The 18,542-nt window shown below is 41.1% G+C and overlaps 1 protein-coding gene across 5 annotated transcripts in view; it reads right to left on the reverse strand.

Annotated features, from left to right (window-relative positions):
- The window catches only part of CHN1 (chimerin 1), a 159,680-nt gene that overhangs the window by 115,619 nt on the left and 25,519 nt on the right, over positions 1 to 18,542 (reverse strand). For 2 of the 5 annotated variants that reach the window (XM_053267170.1, XM_053267178.1), the window contains exons 3-4: positions 7,448 to 7,486; positions 4,022 to 4,077 (exon numbers count right to left, since the gene is read on the reverse strand). In XM_053267170.1, coding sequence (XP_053123145.1) covers positions 4,022 to 4,077; positions 7,448 to 7,486 — 95 coding nt within the window. Of the gene's footprint in view, positions 1 to 1,096; positions 1,145 to 4,021; positions 4,078 to 7,447; positions 7,545 to 18,542 lie in introns of those variants that run through there. The other 3 variants (XM_053267188.1, XM_053267159.1, XM_053267198.1) reach the window with 2 other exon arrangements.

The raw sequence follows: 18,542 nt of genomic DNA on the forward strand, positions 1-18,542 counted from the left end.
CCTTAAAGGTGCCTCTTGACATCAACCCCACCCCCCGCCGGCGGCACCTGCACTGGCTGCTACTGTTTGTGCATGAAGGATCCGATCCTGAAAAACAGTCCAAACAAAAAGCCCTCTTTCTCTGCATTGCTCACGCTTGCAGAAGTGAAGAAAGTTCATTTTGGTCACACATCACCTAAAACATAAGAGCCCATAGTCATTCCTTAGTGTCCCAATTACTGGGAAGATTTGGTTGCTAAATAGTTGACAATTGGTTATACTCACTCACAATCCGCATTACTGGTTAGCATCTGATGGACTAAGGTCAGCAAATCAAAGATAGCCATGTGTGAAGCAAACCAAAACAATGATAGTTCCATGACCATGTTTGCCCTAAGCAGTAAAACTAGGATGGGGTAACAGGGTATACCTGCCCTATGCACAATCTAAACATGGCTGCACTAGGGCCTTATAATATATTATATGCAGTGACGACAACTCAGCTCCAGGACTTTCCGGATGAATCTAATTTTCTGAGCCTGTTCCTGTCTGGATTCTGACCTGGTTTGGGGACAAAAACTGCCTGGGTCATCCGAGTGGATAACCTGAGTTGAGAGATTGAATGGGACAACCCTTTTGATTCTCTTGGACTTCTCAGTGGCTTTCAAGGAAAGTGTCCTCCTATGCTGCCTTGCCAGGTTGAAGCTGTATTACAGTGGCACCAGTTCTTCTTGGTGCTGGGGGACTACTGATCCAATCTATGGTACTGGCCTATGGAGTGTCTTGGGATTCCATCTTGTCCTCCATGGTTTTTTTACATGAAACTGTTGAGAGAGCTTAGAGCTGAAATGTCATTAATATGACACATTAGATATGACAGACAGATGGAATCCAGCTCTACCGCTTTTCCCCAATATCAAATTCTAGGGAGGCACTGGGAATTCGAGCCAGAGTTTGGGGGTAGTTATAGTCTAAAGACAAACTCGCTCAAACTTTGTTCAACTGAATAGGTTACCAGTTTGCTTCCCAGTTCAGTTTAAGGTACAGTTTAAAATAAAAGGCCTTGTTGAAGGAGAATCAACATGGCTTCTACAAAAATAAATCTTGCCTCACTAACCTTTTGGAGTTCTTTGAGAGTGTCAACAGGCATGTGGATAAAGGTGATCCGGTTGACATAGTATACTTGGACTTCCAAAAAGCTTTTGACAAAGTTCCCCACCAAAGGCTTTTGAGTAAATTAGCAGTCATGGGTAAGAGGACAGGTTCATGTGCAGATTGGTAACTGATTGAAGGACAGGAAACATAGAGTAGGAATAAATGGGCAGTTTTCACAATGGAGGTAGGTAGGAAGTGGGCTCCCCCAGGGATCTCTCCTGGGACCAGTGCTCTTTAACTTGTTCATAAACGATCTAGGGGTAAGCAGCCAAGTGGCCAAATTTGCAGATGACACTAAACTAGTTAGGGTAGTCAAATCCACAACAGATTGTGAGGAGCTGCAAAAAGATTTCTCCAAACTGTGGGAGTGAGTGACAAAATGGCAAATGTGGTTCATTGTAAGCAAGTGTAAAGTGATGAACCCTGGGGCAAACCCCGCAAATTTCACATATTCGCTGATGGGATCTGAGATGTCGGTCACTGACCAGGAGAGAGATCTTGGAGTGGTGGTGAACAGCTCATTGAAAGTGTTGGCTCAGTGTGTGGCAGCTGTGAAACAGCCCAATTCCATGCTAGGAATCATCAGGAAGAGGACTGAAAATAAAAATGCTAATATTATAATGCCCTTATACAAATCTATGGTGCGACCACATCTGGAGTACTGCGTACAGCTTGTTCACCATATCTTAAGAAGGATATTGTAGAACTGGAAAAGATGTAGAAGAGAGCAACCAAGGTGATCGGGGCCTGGAGCATCTTCCTTATGAGGCTAGACTACAGCACCTGGGGCTCTTTACCTCAGAAAAGAGGTGACTAAGGGGAGACATGATTGAAGTGTATAAAATAGATATTCCCCTTAAGGGATGTAGCCACTCTGGGAAGAGCAGAAGGTTCAAAGTTCCCTCCTTGGCAGCATATTCAAGATAGGACTGAGAAAGATTCCTGTCTGCAACCTTGGAGAAGCTGCTGCCAATCTGTGTAGACAATACTGAGCTAGATGGACCAATGGTCTGACTCAGTATATGGCAGCTTCTTACTTCTTCTTCCTACTTCTGCTTCCTAAGCAGACTAAGGTGGAGGGTGGACAGAGAGAATCTTTTCTCCCTCTCTCACAACACTAGAACCAGGAGTCACCCCATGAAACTGAAGGTCGGAAAATTTAGGGCCGATATGAGGAAGTACTTTTTCACAGAGCGCATAATTAATCTATGGAATTCTTTGCCATGGGATGTGGTGATGGCCACCAGCTTGGATGGCTTTAAAATGGGTTTAGACAAATTCATGGAGGACAGGTCTATCAATGGCTACTAGTCTGGTGCTGTGGGCCATCTCCAGCCTCAGAGGCATGATGCCTCCAAATACCAGTTGCAGGGGAGCAACAGCAGGAGAGAGGGCATGCACATACCTCTTGCTTGCAGGCTCCCCAGAGGCATTTGGTGAGCCACAGTGTAAAGCAGGATGCTGGAATAGGCCTTAGGCCTGATCCAGAAGGGCTGTTCTTATGTTTTTTATGCTTATGTTCTTATACTTTTAAAACCTTAGACAATCTGGAACCAGGTTACTTGAAGGACTACCTTTGCCCATACAAACCTGTCCAAGCCCAAATATTGGCTAAAGAGATCCTGCTTTCAGGCCCATCCTTAGCAGAGGCTCATTTTGAGAATACTAGGGACAAGGAGAGGAGAGGAGAGCTGTTCTTGTGGTAGCAAGCATGACCTGTTCCTTTAGCTAAGCAGGGTCCACCCTGGTTGCATATGAATGGGAGACTTGATGTTTGAGCACTGTAAGGTATTCCCCTCAGGGGATGGAGCTGCTCTGGGAAGAGCAGAAGGTTTCAAGTTCCCTCCTTGGCTTCTCCAGGATAGGGCTGAGAGAGATCCTGCCTGCAACCTTGCAGAAGCCGCTGCCAGTCTGTGAAGACAATACTGAGCTAGATAGACCAATGGTCTGACTCAGTATATGGCAGCTTCCTATGTTCCTAAGGCCTTTTCAGTGGTGGCACCAGAACAGTGGACTATCCCAGGGAGAGAAGACTGGCTTCTGTCTCTGGATTCTTTCAAACATCTTAATTCACTTTTCTAATACCGAAGGCTTTTGAATCTGCTGTGTAAAGTGAGTTTTGACTGCTGCCATTTTAAAAATTTATCTGGGTTTTGTGTCATTCTTATTGTTTTATTGCCTTAACATTTTATAAGCACCTTTGCAAATCTTGTTTTTAAAAGTAGGGTAAAAATAAATTAAATACATATATGTCATTAAAATTTTAAATTCTGCAATGTTCTCAGTTTCAAATATCTAATACTTCAAAATGGCAGATGAAAAGTCACTTTTCAGCTTGTAGGGTAGTTTGGAGCCCATTCTTAAGCTTCCACTTGCCCAGAGTTCCACCGACACAACTCTAGTAAGAAGTGTATAAAGGGAATAGCATCTGATAAGAGAAATCACTTGGCTGTTCTTCATGCCACCAGCAGGTTTAATTCTTTCCCTATATCTTTCCATCTGATGTACAGGGGCACCATTAGGCCCAGATCTGGAGGACCAGGTCTGTGTGCCCACTGTTTGTCCTAGAGGGCTCCATGATTTTCCTCCAAGGGAAAAGAGGGCCCATTTTATATTTCTAGAGTGGCTTGGCCTAGAGTTCTGAAATCTGGCACATATATAGGATTGGTTACCAGGACTCTGTGTATTGATTTTGAAGCAGATCAGTCAATCTATTGATTTTTAATCACAGAAACTCACAGGGAGCTATAAGGAGAGAAACTGAACATTACCTTCTAGTTTAACAACTCCATATGCAAAACTAGTTTATAAAATAAGGAACAATAATACAGTATTTAGATTCAATATGTGAATAAACTGCAATATTTTTAGCTGTTATGGTACCCACCTCAGATGTGCAGGTAATCCTTCTAGGATGTGGTGCTTCCTGTTGCAATTGATACACTAGGAGAAGGCATAGGTGAATGTGAAAATGAAATCTGGTTTAACACAGGATTTGTTTTTAAAGCAAGCATTTTAAGAACAGGGTGTGGATTTTCTGTTTTAACTGTTTAAAGAGTAGAATTCTCTTTTTACCAATGATCAAATAAAGTAGAAAAGCCTTAAGGATAGGCTAAACCTAATATTATATCAAAGTTAAACTCATTACCTAGCATACCTTTATACCGAAAGCTGGCTCATAGAGCTCTAAACACCTTATAATAGGTTATTCACCCATAATCCTCTATAGATTTTTAAGAGAACAGAAGACAGTCAGGATCCCATAAGAAATATTAAACAGAACTGCATATTTGGGGTTGCCCAAAAGACCTCACTATCATAAAGGCTGAACACCATGAATATTATGGGTGGTGGCATATTCATTAAAACAAACAGCAAAAGGGGGGCAAAAGCTCACTTTCTTTGCAAAAGGTTATTTTTCAGCAATTTACTATTCTTATTTGCAACTGGAGGCAACACGCATACATTTCTTGGTGACAAGTGCTGGATGTATGGCTGCTGTGATTAATGATGTTTAATATAAGCGACACATTGAGTACCAATTTTATCCTTTAATCATCAGCTTGAAGACAAAAGCCTGCTTCAAGTCACTTTGTGTGTTAATGGTTTTATATTAAGTGACTGGCTTGGCATATGACAAGCAACTGATATAAGAAGTTATGACTCAAAAGCCACACAGTGGGACACTTAAGAGGCTCTGAAGCAGACAAAGGTTCTGACAATGGCAATTATATGAGAGCAGCTATGTGGGCAGGGGATTCTTAAAGGTATTGCAGTCCCTTCAAAGCCCTGAAGAGTAAGCTTAGGCACAAAGGAAATGAAGGTTGGGCATTACATTATATTTCAATACAGAGCACACTTAAAGTCACCACAGAATACTATACTGAAATACTGATAATGACAGATAAGACCTGTGGGCCAGCTACTCTACAGACAGAAGCCCTAGAATAAAACACAAGAAAGGTACACCACCATAATAATTCCCTAATTCCTCCCAAGCAAGGACATCCTTTGATCCATATCTGTCACTTTTTAAATGATAAGAATCATTAGGCTGACATTTTAGCATTCCAGTTTAGGCTTGTAAAAAAATATGCAAGCTTTAAAGCTACAATTTCTAACCATGACTTGGCTATGCATAAAGTCAGCTTTGGTCTTCTCATAAACATAGACTCTGAGGGATTGGGAAAGGTGATGGTTCAGCTTCTCTTTAGGATGTGGGTGTGTGTAGGTTTCCATCTTGTTTCTCTCCAATATGCATGAGATTATGTGTTGTGAATGTGTAAAGATTATGTGGAATGAGGAGTGACTAGTATAATTCAGACACGTGGCTTTTACCCCCACAGCACTTCTAATCCGACTCTGGTCAACAGGCCTATTTGGCCATTGTCTAAATGATTTGTTGTCCTCTGTGTGATGCTCTCCAGCATGAAGGGAAGTGCAGCCACATGCCTCTCTCCAACATGCTACTATAATTAAAGACAGTCATAATATTGAGCTTTAAGTGGCACAGGGATCATAGCCACACCTCCAGTTTCAAATTCAATGCTTCAAATGACTTACTTTGAAGAAACTCTTTCTAGACTCCACCATACAGGATACTTAGCAGCTAGTATCCAATATACCACTCTTGGGCAAGATGCTTGAGTGCATTATAGCAACTCAACTCTAGAAATTCCTAGATGAAACTGATGATTTTGATCCATTTCAGTCTGCTTGTGACCTGGTTTTGGGTTGCCCTAGTGGATTATCTGCACTGTGAACTCGAGAGGGAGAGTGTATCCCTGTTGATTCTTCTGGTCCTCTCAGCAGCTTTTGATACTATCAGCTGTGATCCTTCTGGATTCCCCTTGTGGGGACAAGACTTGAAGACATGGTCTGAGGCTGTCTCCAGTCATTCTTTTGAGGGCAGATTCCAGCTGGTGGTGCTAGGGGCTTCCGTACCTTGGCTGTGCTGTTCAGCAGAGCTCTGTCTAGCTCACTATGCTGTGCTTAACATCAGTGTGAAACTGCTGAGGGAAGTCATCCAGGGATCTGGGGCCTGTCACCAAAAACACAACTCTATTTCTCCTTCAGCTAGCGGAAAGAGATGGGCTGCAAGTGAGCAGACAAGTTTAAATAAAATCCAGGCAAGGCAGAAGTGCTCCTGGTCAGGAAACCTGGAGATCCAGTAATGGAGTATGGCCTTTGCTGTATGGAGTTGTGCTCCCTTAGAATGACCAGGTTATAGTCCAGGAGTGCTTCTGGACCTGGTCTTGTTCCTGGAAGCCCAGGTGTCAGCTGTGGCCATGACTATTTTTGTGCCAGCTGTGTCCATTCCTAGAGCAAACATACTTGGCTCCATTCACTCATGCATTCTTTACCTCAAGGCTGGACTACTGTCATGCATGTGGAGCTGCTCTTGAAAGACATTCAGAAACTTCATTTAGTATATAATGCTGTTGCTAGAGTACTATCCAGCTCCATGCTATGGCATCATGTCATGCTGCTGTTGTACAGCTGCACTGGTTGCCAATACATTTCAATTCAAGCAAGCAATCCAGTTTGCTAGCCATTACCTTTAAGACCCCAAATGGCTTATGACCAGGATACCTAAAGGACCACCCGTCTCACATACAACTAGTCACCCCCTGCAATCACGTGGAGAGTGACTGCATATTTTTGCCATTCCAGTTTCTGAAGCTAGGCTGGCAGTGACTTGTGATAGAGCCTTTTCTGTGGTGGTTCTCAGCATGTGGAATCCCGCCATAGGAGGCTCATGTGGTGGTGGTATGTGGCAGCTTAAAAACTTATTTTGGTAAGCTTCTAGGTTCTCCAGTTTACATTACGTTGCTCCTGTTTTGTATTTTCTCTCTCCCTCAATTCTGCTTTTTAAATTTTGTTGCAGTTAAAATGGTTTTTATTGTTGATAACTGTTTTATTGACAATATTTTTCGACTATGTTTTGTTAGCTGCTTTCAGCACTTCCACAAAGAGGGGGGAAGTGTGGTATAATTTTTATATAAAAATACATAAAGTAGACTTGACAATTGAATATGGTCTGTTATAATTAACAACCTTTCCCTGGCTCAATCAGTTTTAATGGAAGAAGCTGGGCAGCTAAAAACTCTTTGACATCAAAAGATTTTATGGATGCATTAAAATTCAGAACATCTAACTTGGCAATATAGTTGACTTCAGACACTAAAGAGCACAAGCAGTTCAAAATGACGGTACATACAACATATTTGTGGATTCAAAGACATAACTGGATGGATTTTTAAATAACAACATGGGAAAGGGCACAGCAATAAAATCCAATAAGAATACTCACAATAAGACTTCCAAACCGGTGGCCTATATTCATCAGTATCTGAAAGAACAATTATATTCATAAATAGCATAGCAAAAAAGCAGCTCACATAGCTAATCTGTAAGATAAAAATTAGACTGAAGCATTAGTAAAATTCAACAGATTTGTACATACAAAAATATTTCACTTAACCATTTCATTTTTTTGTACTCAATTTCAAAAACTGATCATCAGTATTTCATTTTACCCAGTTTACTCCATTTACGGGAGATTTAAATCTAACTGCGGGGTGAGGGACACACCAAACAGAGAAAACAATGACAGACGCTTGAAGCAAAGCTATCTTGTTTTCAACTGAAATGTGAATGAAATTAAGTAAAAGTAAATCAAATGGAAGTACAAAATGGAAATGACAAAAGAAGCTTTTGTAACTGATATGGAACTCCATGGATCCCTTTTGTCCATATAATCAAGTGATATTTGTGCGGATGCTTCCCCTAGTCTGGCTCTACAAATAGTTCCACAGTGTTCCCAAGTGACATCATTTACAGATGCCTGCAGCCATAGCTGAACCAAGAGACTCATCATCGAGGTCATCCCAGAGCCACCTGACTGGTCAAAGCCACTCACCAAGCCTTCTGGACTGATGGGATTTTGTCTTCTGGACTGATGGGATTTTGTTTGGATTTTTACAGTGTATCCTGGAAGTTTCCAGTAATTGTTTTGTTTATTTTAATTAGGATTTGTATGTGCACACTTAAAGACCCTTTAAATTACCTAACAGAAATCTAGTAAAAACTTAGAATAGTATTTGCATTGCAATTAGTGTGTGTGTGCGTGCGTACTCTTCCTTGGTCTTCCTCTCCCTTAAACTCTATATGCATACATGATCTTGCTGCCCTCTCCTTTCTTTTGGTCTGCTCACCCTTAGGCTGTTGCCACCTTAAGCGGCACAGCGGGGAAATGCTTGACTAACAAGCAGAAGGTTGCTGGTTCAAATCCCCACTCGTATGTTTCCCAGACTATGGGAAAAATCTATATCGGGCAGCAGCAATATAGGAAGATGCTGAAGGGCATAATCTCATACTGCGCAGGAGGAGGCAATGATAAACCTCTCCTGTATTCTACCAAAGAAAACCACAGGGCTCTGTGGGCTCCAGGAGTTGAAATTGACTCGACGGCACACTTTACTTTTACCTTACCCTTAGGCTGAAGATAAAATGATCGCTACCAGCTCAACCAAATGCATGTCTCTGGACACAGAGCCAGTTTACATGTGCATGGTTCACCATTTGTTGAGTGTTCTGGTAGGACCTAATGATTAGGTGATGACCTCCATGTGCAGAACAAGCCGTCATATACAAACTCCATACATAGTTTCCATTGTCGTTTGATGTCAATTCAGACATAATAATCTTGTGTAAACAGCTCACACTATCAGTCATCAAGTGATACACATGTACTTCATAATTCTCAAACAACCTTTTAATTAAACTTCTGGGAAAGATTGCTTTGGCACAAGCAATATATGCATGTAAATTCAATTTACAAGTGAATTTCATAGGTAAGGAACCATGTATTCAACCATATGAACATACAGTAAGACTGAAAACACCTTTTGGCTGGACTGAGAACACTACAGATGTATCTTAATTACAAGAAATTAGAAACAGGGCTACAAACTAGGGGGGAAACAACTTTTGTTGTTGTTGCCAAAATCAAAACATCTTGATTAAATCTCAAACAAGAAATGAGAAAACTTTGCATATAAGTTAGTATTTATAATTCAGATGCTTGAAGGAATGATTTATGCCATGCAGGTGTTCAGAAATGTTTTGTTTGAGAAGACTGTCTACATACTTTACTGCCTTAATGTTATTTTTGCAAACTCAGGCCATCCACATTTAGGGAACAAAAATCAACAATTATCAGATCAATGTACTATATCAGTGACAGCTCAGGAAGAGTTTTATGTGGAGGTCTTTTGTGTGCTTTTTACAAGATGCTTATTTTATTTACAGATTATTAAAATATCATTTCCTAATTCTTTTTGAAATTAAGCTCTGATGTATAGCAGCAGCAAACCACAGGACTGGGCCCCCAATCTTCTTACTCAGGTGCTAGGAGATGATCCAACCCTACAATTAGGCAGCAGAGCTGATACACTAGCACTGAAGAAAAAATCACTAGCACTAAAGAAAGAAAAACCTACATTATCCCATGTACTGCATTGTGGTAATGAAAACAAAAAGAGAGGCAGGACAATTCACTAACCTTAGAAACCTTAGTTACAGGATAAGATTACAGCTCTCAAGGTGGTCATATACAAATTGACTGACATACAGATTAGGGAAGCACCAGCATTCCCAAAAAAGCTGGTGCATTATGTGCTAAAGCAATGTGTGTGGCCATGGAGGAAGACAGTTTTCACCAAGCTCACCTCCCGCTGGAACCACACTCTGTGATCTGAAAGTACGTACCTGATGGTTGCGCAGCCCTCAGGGACCTACTTCTAGGTCATAGGGAGTGTTCCAAGGGACAAGAGAGATTGGCAAAAATCCCCCTTGCACACAAACAGCAGAACTGCACTAGTCTGCAGCATGGCAGAACTTCATGAGAAGAGCTGGTGCTTACTTAAGTCTGCAAATCTTCCATCATGACTTGAGGCCAGATTGAATTTATCGTAGTGATTTATCCGTAGCCTCTTGATGAACTGGAACAGGTGGGGGTGAAGAGTTGTTTTTTCTTTTTAATGAATGATCCCAAAAAGTGATCATATAAGAGGCAAAAGAATCTGAAAAAAGAACAGGATTCTGTTCTCACAGGCTGTGAATGCATGTAGGATTTCCTAGTGGTGAGCTTCTGTGATCAAAAGTTTTAATAATAATCACACTATTTTGCTTAGAGTGAAAGGCTGCAAAAAGTATTTTTAACCTCCGATTAGCAAAACTAAAGGCTAATTGGTGTTCTCCAATGCCACAGAACATGTAAAACAAAGCAATTCTGGAAACTTCCTGTAACCTAATTCTGCTTTTGCATGACATATAAGCAAAGCACAAAATTAATTTTCACAAATAACATGGATTTACACAACATTTTGAAGAGATGTTATTTGTCTAATTTTAAAACAAGGAAGTGCTTGAATGTTCTCTAAGGTGAACATAAACCTTTGCCTATTATCCAAGTCACTTAGCTTTTCCTTTTATCTCAGAAGCTGTTTTATGGTTTTGTTAATATAAAAAACTAATCTCCTTTCACTGGATTTTCTAATACATTAAGCACTAGAAATATTCATGCAGTGTTAACAATGGGGTTTAATACATAGCAGCAAAGAAATTAAATATTACAGTCCCAAGGAAGCCATAACTCAGGCCCCCAAAGGCATATACAATAATCTCTATCACTACAATGGGAATAATTTAATTAAAAAAATTAAAAATTGCAAGGAGTATTCTTTTGGAAGACTCGCTGCCATAGATATCTGCAGAATACAATGTATGCAGAATATTAACTGTTAGGATGAAACTATTAGTATGAAAATCTTACAGTATCCCATTTGTTCAGGAGCCACACAAGTTCCATCTCCTTAATTTGACTATCATCTCTTAATTTGTTCAGATTTGTATCTCTCTATAATTTTATGTTTTCCAGATATGCATCTTAGGAGTAATCAAGGCAGAAAGATTTTGTTACTAAAGGGAACGCTACACCTGACTGTACCACAATCTGTAGTAATGGTTTACACAGTCATACTGCATCAGTATTTGTCTTGTGAAAACTGTAATTCACAGTATGGTGGAGTATAATTACATAGTTAGCTGCTGGATAGAATACAGTGGCACACCTCTTTGATAACTTTCCCCAAAGTGATTAAAAATAAAACTGATAATGGGTTAAAAGCAGTCACAAATACTAATTACTCTTAGAGACAGAAAAGCAATATAGTTTGGGGACAAAGCAGGGACACACTGAAAACCTACATTTTAGAATATATTTACTGCTATATTTTTATCCCTCCTTCAGCTACAAGAATAGACCCTAAAGCTCCTAACAATGAAAATATAATTTAAACCAATTGGTGATTAAAACAAAAATCATCTGTATATAAATGCTTAGATTTTCAGCTCTCATATTTTAATGCTTTGTTATAGCTCAGGACTGCACAACTTCAACCCTCTTGTAGATGCTGGATTACAACTCCCAGCATCCCTGACTATTGGTCACTGTGATGGACATGATGGGAGTTGTAGTCCAACAACAGCTGGAGGGCCAAAGTTGTGCAGCCCTGTTATAGCTGGTCACTGGTCATAATAAATGGGATTGACTGATGCTTAAGATTGCCAGATCCAAAAAGATATTATTCACAAAGGCTAGAGAATAATCATATGATCCACACAAAAAACCAAACAATCTAGAATTTACGTATGTATTGAACAAGAACGAAGCACTTGGCTAATCTATGAAAAAAAATGGGAAGCAACTTTTTACAAAAGCCATATATAATATATAGCATTATAATCTGTGTGTATGTCATTTTTCACATGTTTTTGCATCTTGAAATTAAGAGATGTATTTCACATATTGAAACTGATCACAAACCTAATGAAAACAGATTCTGGTCTGAGCAATTTGAAATTTGCAAAGGATTCCCACCCACCCCTTTTCAGCAAGGGGTGATTATTATGCCAGTAATCTTCATTCTCATTCACCTTAGTGGACAGCATCCAGGCCACTACCACTTCCATGAATGAAAGTAGTTCCAATCATCACACAAGGGAGGGATGGGCTTTTTTTTCTTTTTTTTTTACAATCTCCCCTTTCTTCTGCTGTTCCCTGCACTCCTCAACAATCTGCTGAGGGTCCCCCCTGGGGGGGGGAGGGGCTGCAGAGAGAAAGGGAAATGAATGAAAAATCACCCCTCCCTCTTTGCACAAGCAGAACTTCTACTGTTCATGGAAGTACTAATCTGGATGCTACCCAGTCTCTCTAAACAAAGGAAACAGTTGGCAACCTTTTAAAATAGGCTTCAGTGTTCATCTTCTATGATCTTGTTTTTGGAAAACTAGTTAGTTAAGCAACTCAAGTCTTCCTTCTGCCTATGCCATCATACAAATGACTCTTTAACCTTCCATCCTCATTTCCAAACATATGGTGAGGCCTTTTGCCCCCCCCCCCCGCATCCACTTTTAGCAACACATGTCTACACTGACTTGCAGAGGCTCCGCAAGGTTTTAGGCAGCTCTACTTGGAGATGCTAAGGAATGAAGTTGGGGCCTTCTGCATACAAGCATCAGAGGTGCTCTTGCCTGGGGGCCTCCAGATCCTCATTAGTCTGTCCCGAGTGCTGTGGTTGCCCGACTGAACATTATGATGCTTAATTTGCGGGGGGGGGGGGGGGCTCCAATGGCCTTTAGATCCAGGCTCCAAAACTACCTAGGTGCACCTCTTCCACACATGCAGCTGCTCTTCCACTGAACTATGACCCCATTCCCTAAGAATATCTTAGAGCAGGCAGCACTCATATGGAGTTACCCATCCAAATGCAAACCAAGGCAGACCTTATGTAGCAAAGGGGCAATTCATGCTTGCTTCCACAAGACCAGCTCTCCTCCCCTTCTATTACCTTTCACAGTCAGTCAGTCTTTATTATGGTCTTTGACCAATAACACAACATCTAAAACAATATAAAATTTTAAACATAGCCATATTAATAACATAATAACTGTACAGTGGATCTAACCATTAGCGAGCAGAGTGTGATGAACTCGTATTGCAGAACAGAATTTTGCCACTGTGTGTGTGATATCTGAATTCACATCTATTAGCAGATATTTGGTGTAGAATTCATCCGGTCAACCCGGCAGATTATGTAAAAGAGGGTCAATTAACCTTCGCCTAAAGTCTATATAAAAGACACACCGCAGGAGCACATGTGCAACTGATTTCATCTCATCACAGTTACAGGGGCAATATCTCTGTTCAATTGGAATTCTATTGTATCTGCAGCCAATAATTCTGAAGGGAGGACATTCATACAGGCCCTTGAAAAGGCCCATCTATGTTTGGGGAAAGTGAGGAGAAACAGATAATCTGCTAGGTGAGTTCTCATTCCACCACTGAACAGGTCTTTCTGAAACTCAGTATCCCAGATTCTTCGTTTAATAAGTTCTTTGGCCCCAGAGGCGTAACTAGGGAAAACAGCACCCGGGGCAAGCACTGAAATTGCGCCCCCCCACTCTCCTTCCCCCCGGCTGCCCCCAGAAATATGGAAATGTGTCACAGTCATAGTCAAATGTGGGTTGTGGGCTGCATCCGTGCAAGTATACTGGGACAGGAAAAAGGAAACATGAGGCTACAAGGCTCTTTAGAAATATATATTTTAAAGAAATGTCTTGCATACTAACAGCCTAAGTTTGCAGTCCTCATGGCCAGAAAATAAATGCTTTTAAATATAGTAATAGGTTTTGTGTCCCAAAATGGAAAAGACAAGACAGGTATTCTAGTCTTTTCCATCATAGATATTCTAGTCTATTCAAGATTTATGCTTATATTATAATAGAGACTTAAATTATAATAGACATATATTCTAGTCTATCATAGATATTCTATGTTTATTAATTCTATAATTATGTCTATTTGTAGCACACCTTACGTTGGTTGTATTCGTGTGAAACTCAATGGCCACATTCAGCCACCATTATTTGAGCCATGATCTCCTCCTCTTTCTGCTTCCCTCTCATACACAGTCTTAATAAATAACCTCCTGGTTTAATTAAATCACCGTTTGCCTATGCACCTGAACAGCAAAACTGAGGTTTGGGCCCTTCATATACCAGAATTGCAAACCACACTGTGTGATCCTAGTTTGGAGGGCTTACTCAGCAGTTTATTGGATGTAAGCTGTGAATGTGAATGCATCCAATTGGATTGAATGTAAGGGCAAGTTATGGTTTGATTACGTAGGAAGCTGTCTACAGAGTCAGATATTGGTCCACCTAGCTCACTATTGCCCACACTGAGTGGCAGCAGCTCTCCAAGGTTTCAGGCAGGAGTTTCTCCCAGCCCTACCTGGAGGTAGGGATTGAGCCTGGGATCTTCTGCATGTTATTTGCAATTACATCTGACTTGCTTGAAATTACACAGGCAAATCAAAAAGATCATGAATAAGTAGGGGTGAGATTTTTCTTTGTTTTAAAAAAGCCTTCCCAATTTCCTCTTATTTTTAAAACTCTCTCAAAGGAAAATATAAGTTTAATATGTAAAACAAAATACAGATTGAATGAAAAACCATGATTAACTTTTTAAAAACTATTAAGTATGTAATTAGAAGAATTCCATTACATTAAGATACCAATTTCTTTAAAGCCAGAAATAATACCTACTGAAAGTTTAATTATTTAAACAAGGAGAGAAAAAGGCATGTTATCTTACCTAACAAAGATTAAAATCAATTTAATTGGTTCTCCACTGCCTTGACATGATTCTCGCTGTGAGTCAAGCAACCAAAAAGGGAAATTAATATCGCAGCTGTTAATCAAGTGATATTTGTGCACTCTATCTTATTAAAGCTACAGGGGCAGAAAGAAAAACTTCCCATTGCTACTTTTTGGACCAATTTGTTCACACTGTATTAAATGGGATTCCCCCCCCCTTCAAAAATATAGATGCTGTACTTATGTTTTGGAGACAGAACATCTACAATATGCACCAAATGAACAAGGCTGAAAATGTTGTAGACTGTATGTTGCTAATAAAAATCTGCTATAAAGAATAAACCTAGTATTAATCCAGACAGACTGAACATTATTCAAAAATTATATTAATGAGTTCCAAATTAAATTGCCACCCCACCCCCCATGCTAAGGGATGATCCAGAAGTTGTAATTACTAGCAGAACTGCAAAGATCTTGTGTACTAGTACTACTAGTTTCCTTTTGCAATCCCACCTCTGCAAAAGGAAACTCATGCATGCAAGCCAGGAGAGTGACTTGTGGCTCCACTTGCATTGCATGAGTTTCCTTTTGCAGAGGTGGGATTGCAAAAGGAAACTCGGGCAATGCAAGTGGAGCCACAAGTCGCTCTCCTGGCTTGCATTGCGTGAGTTTCCTTTTGCAATCCCACCGGGACTCACACAATGCAAGCCAGAAACTGCAAGCCAGAAACACAGTGCAAGCCAGAAACTCACACAATGCAAGCCAGGAGAGCGCCACTGGCTCCACTTGCAGGCAGCTACCCTCGGTTTGGGGGGGGGGGGAGCCTGATATGCAAAGCACAGAAGAGCTAAAAGGAGGACGTTATGCAAGGGAGTAAGGACATTCTATGCAAAGCACAGAAGAGCTAAAAGGAGGACGTTATGCAAGGGAGTAAGGACATTCTCTCACACACAACACACACGGGTGGGGGGAGAGAGAGATTTGAGCAATGAAACTTACTTTGTTAATGCAGAAGCAGAACAGAAGAATAAAATGCAGCCAGAGGGCAGTGTGGTGGGCAAACAGCAGGCAGGCAGAGTCAAGGAACGTCCCCAGCAGCAGCAGCTCTCCAAGCTACTCCGCTCCACTCCTCCTGCGTGCAGCAAGTAGGGAGGGAGGAACTGAGACTACCAGCATGGTGGTCATGTGTTCTCCGGCAGCCAATGGGAGCTCCCGCCCGCCGGAGATCTCCGTAATGAAAAAAAAAATATCACAAAAAAATTCTTTTTTGCCAAAGGCAGGGGATTAGTGGGGGCACTTTTTGGCGCCCCCTCCCAAGTGGCGCCTGGGGCACGTGCCCCCCCTGCCCCCCCTATCGTTACGCCCCTGTTTGGCCCTGTCTAAACCCACAGAGAGGACTGCCTCAGGTGAAAGACCATAGGTACGGAGTTTCCTGACACAGTTCTCCCACCAGCTCGAGCAGTGCCTATCCAATAGTAACAAAGGAAGGAGACCAGAGGGCAATATGTGGATTCTTGCCCAGTTTATTAGTATTAAATACCAGGCTCTGGCTTCTATCGAGATAATGCCCTATTCCAATCTCAAAGTTGCATTAGAAATGCATTTGGGAGTCAGATATAATGTTCTTAAGAACCTGGCTTGGACCCGCTCCAGGAGAGAATAATTAGCATAGGGTCCCAGCTATGACCCATATAACATTTGAGCCATTGAATAAGACTTCCGCCTTGAATAAGTTGATGGCAGCCGGAATGAACATCCCTCCTTGTCGCCTGTGGAAACTGAGAATTGCTGACGCGCTTCTCCGTGCCTGAGCAGCAGCATAACTAATTGGGGTGGTCATCTTCCCAGATTCCTGATATACGACTCCCAAATACTTAAAACATTTAACCTGCTCTATGTCATGATTGTCAATCCTCCATTTACATTTCTTCCTCCTGTTGGAGAAGGCCAAGATTTTGGTTTTCTGATAATTAATATCTAGTTGCTCTTCCTTGCAACAGAGGGCTAAGGCCTTAAGAGCTCTTCTCATCTCCACTTGTGACTGGGACAAAAAGACCACATCATCTGCATATAAAAGTACAGGAAGCCATCTATCTGCCAACGTTGGGGCGTGAATATCTAAGCCCTGCAGGCACTTGATTAAAGAGTTTACATAGATACTGAACAATGAAGAGGCCAAACTGCACTCCAGCTTGACCCCCTTAGTCGTCCTAATAGGCCTAGATAACTGGCCCTGCTGGTTGCATCTCACTCTAAGGCTTGTATTGTCATACAATCAGATCAGCAGCACCAAGAGCCTCTTATCAATCATGGTGCTACAGAGCCTAGACCATAGGTGTACTCTAGAAATTGAACGTAATGCTGCCTTAAAGTCTACGAATGCAGCAAATGAGGTAGATTTGGGGAATCTTGTATAATTTCTCAACTAGATGTTGTACAACCAGACAGTGGTCAATTGTAGGTCTAAAACCTGCCTGCTCATCTTCCAGGAATTGCTCCTGCTTCAACCAGTCCATGAGCTTCTGATTTAATAGCCTAGCATGCATTTTGCTAATAATATTAAGTAGGCTTATGGGTCTGTAATTAGTGGAACATTTCTGCTACTCCTTTTAAAGATAGGTACCACAATTGCCAGACCCCCCGTCTTCTGGAATATGGGCAGAGTTGTTTATATAGGTAAATAAGGCTGCCACCACTTGTGCCCACCACTCAGGATTAGCTTTGATCATCTCAGCTGGGATAAAATCATTCCCAGGTGCTTTGCCACTCTTAAGTTGATCAATAAGTTATGACTTTTGCAATCGATACTGGTGGGCCTATTCTGAGTACTTTCGAGTGAGAGCTGTGGCTCAGGGGTGGGGTAATTGGCACCTCTCACAGTGCAATTAGAACCTCTGGGCTGTTTTTATGTACGATTCCTAAGGAGATACACACACACACACACACACACACACACACGAATCCATATATCTATTTAGCCACAGGAGTATGCCTCAGCTTTCTAAATAATAACAGGTGCAAGATTACCATGAATCTCTTGACCAATTTGTACAGGACTCTGTTTAAAAATGTTATCTGAAAAGGAAACAATTTCCTCCCGTTATAGAAAAAGACACCAAACATTACTAAAGCATAGCTTCTATTGTTAGGATTGTGTAATGTATTTTATATTTCTGACAAGATTTATAAAAAGAAAAAGTTCCAGACAATTTGAAAAGCTAAAAGTGTTATCTGCTGGACTACTACTAAGGTTTCTCTTAAACCTGAGGAATTATCCCACAGGTATTCCGCCTAAAAGGTGCCAGGTGAAAATTTCCATATGAAGCAAAGATGTTTGATCTGTGAGTGTTATATGGTTTATAACTCTTAAATTTATTATGAAGATACGAAGCCATCATATGAAAACAGTGTGTGGTGGGAAGAACTGTTTAACCCTCTCCCCTTCTGCCATTTGTCTCCTCAAAGTTGTCCTTGCTAAACTGCTTTTCTCTTCATAAGAGAAGAGATACAGTGGTCCCTCTACTTACGAAATTAATCCGTTCCGAATGCACATTTGTAAGTCGAAAAATTTGTAAGTCGAAAAGCGGTTTCCCATAGGAATGCATTGGGAACGGATTAATGCGTTCCGGAGCCTAGAAAAAAGACCCAGACCCCCAGTAAGGCTTGCAAACTGCACAGGAACA

This window comes from Hemicordylus capensis, chromosome 1 (genome assembly GCF_027244095.1).
Source record: "Hemicordylus capensis ecotype Gifberg chromosome 1, rHemCap1.1.pri, whole genome shotgun sequence".
Classification (NCBI taxonomy): domain Eukaryota; kingdom Metazoa; phylum Chordata; class Lepidosauria; order Squamata; family Cordylidae; genus Hemicordylus; species Hemicordylus capensis.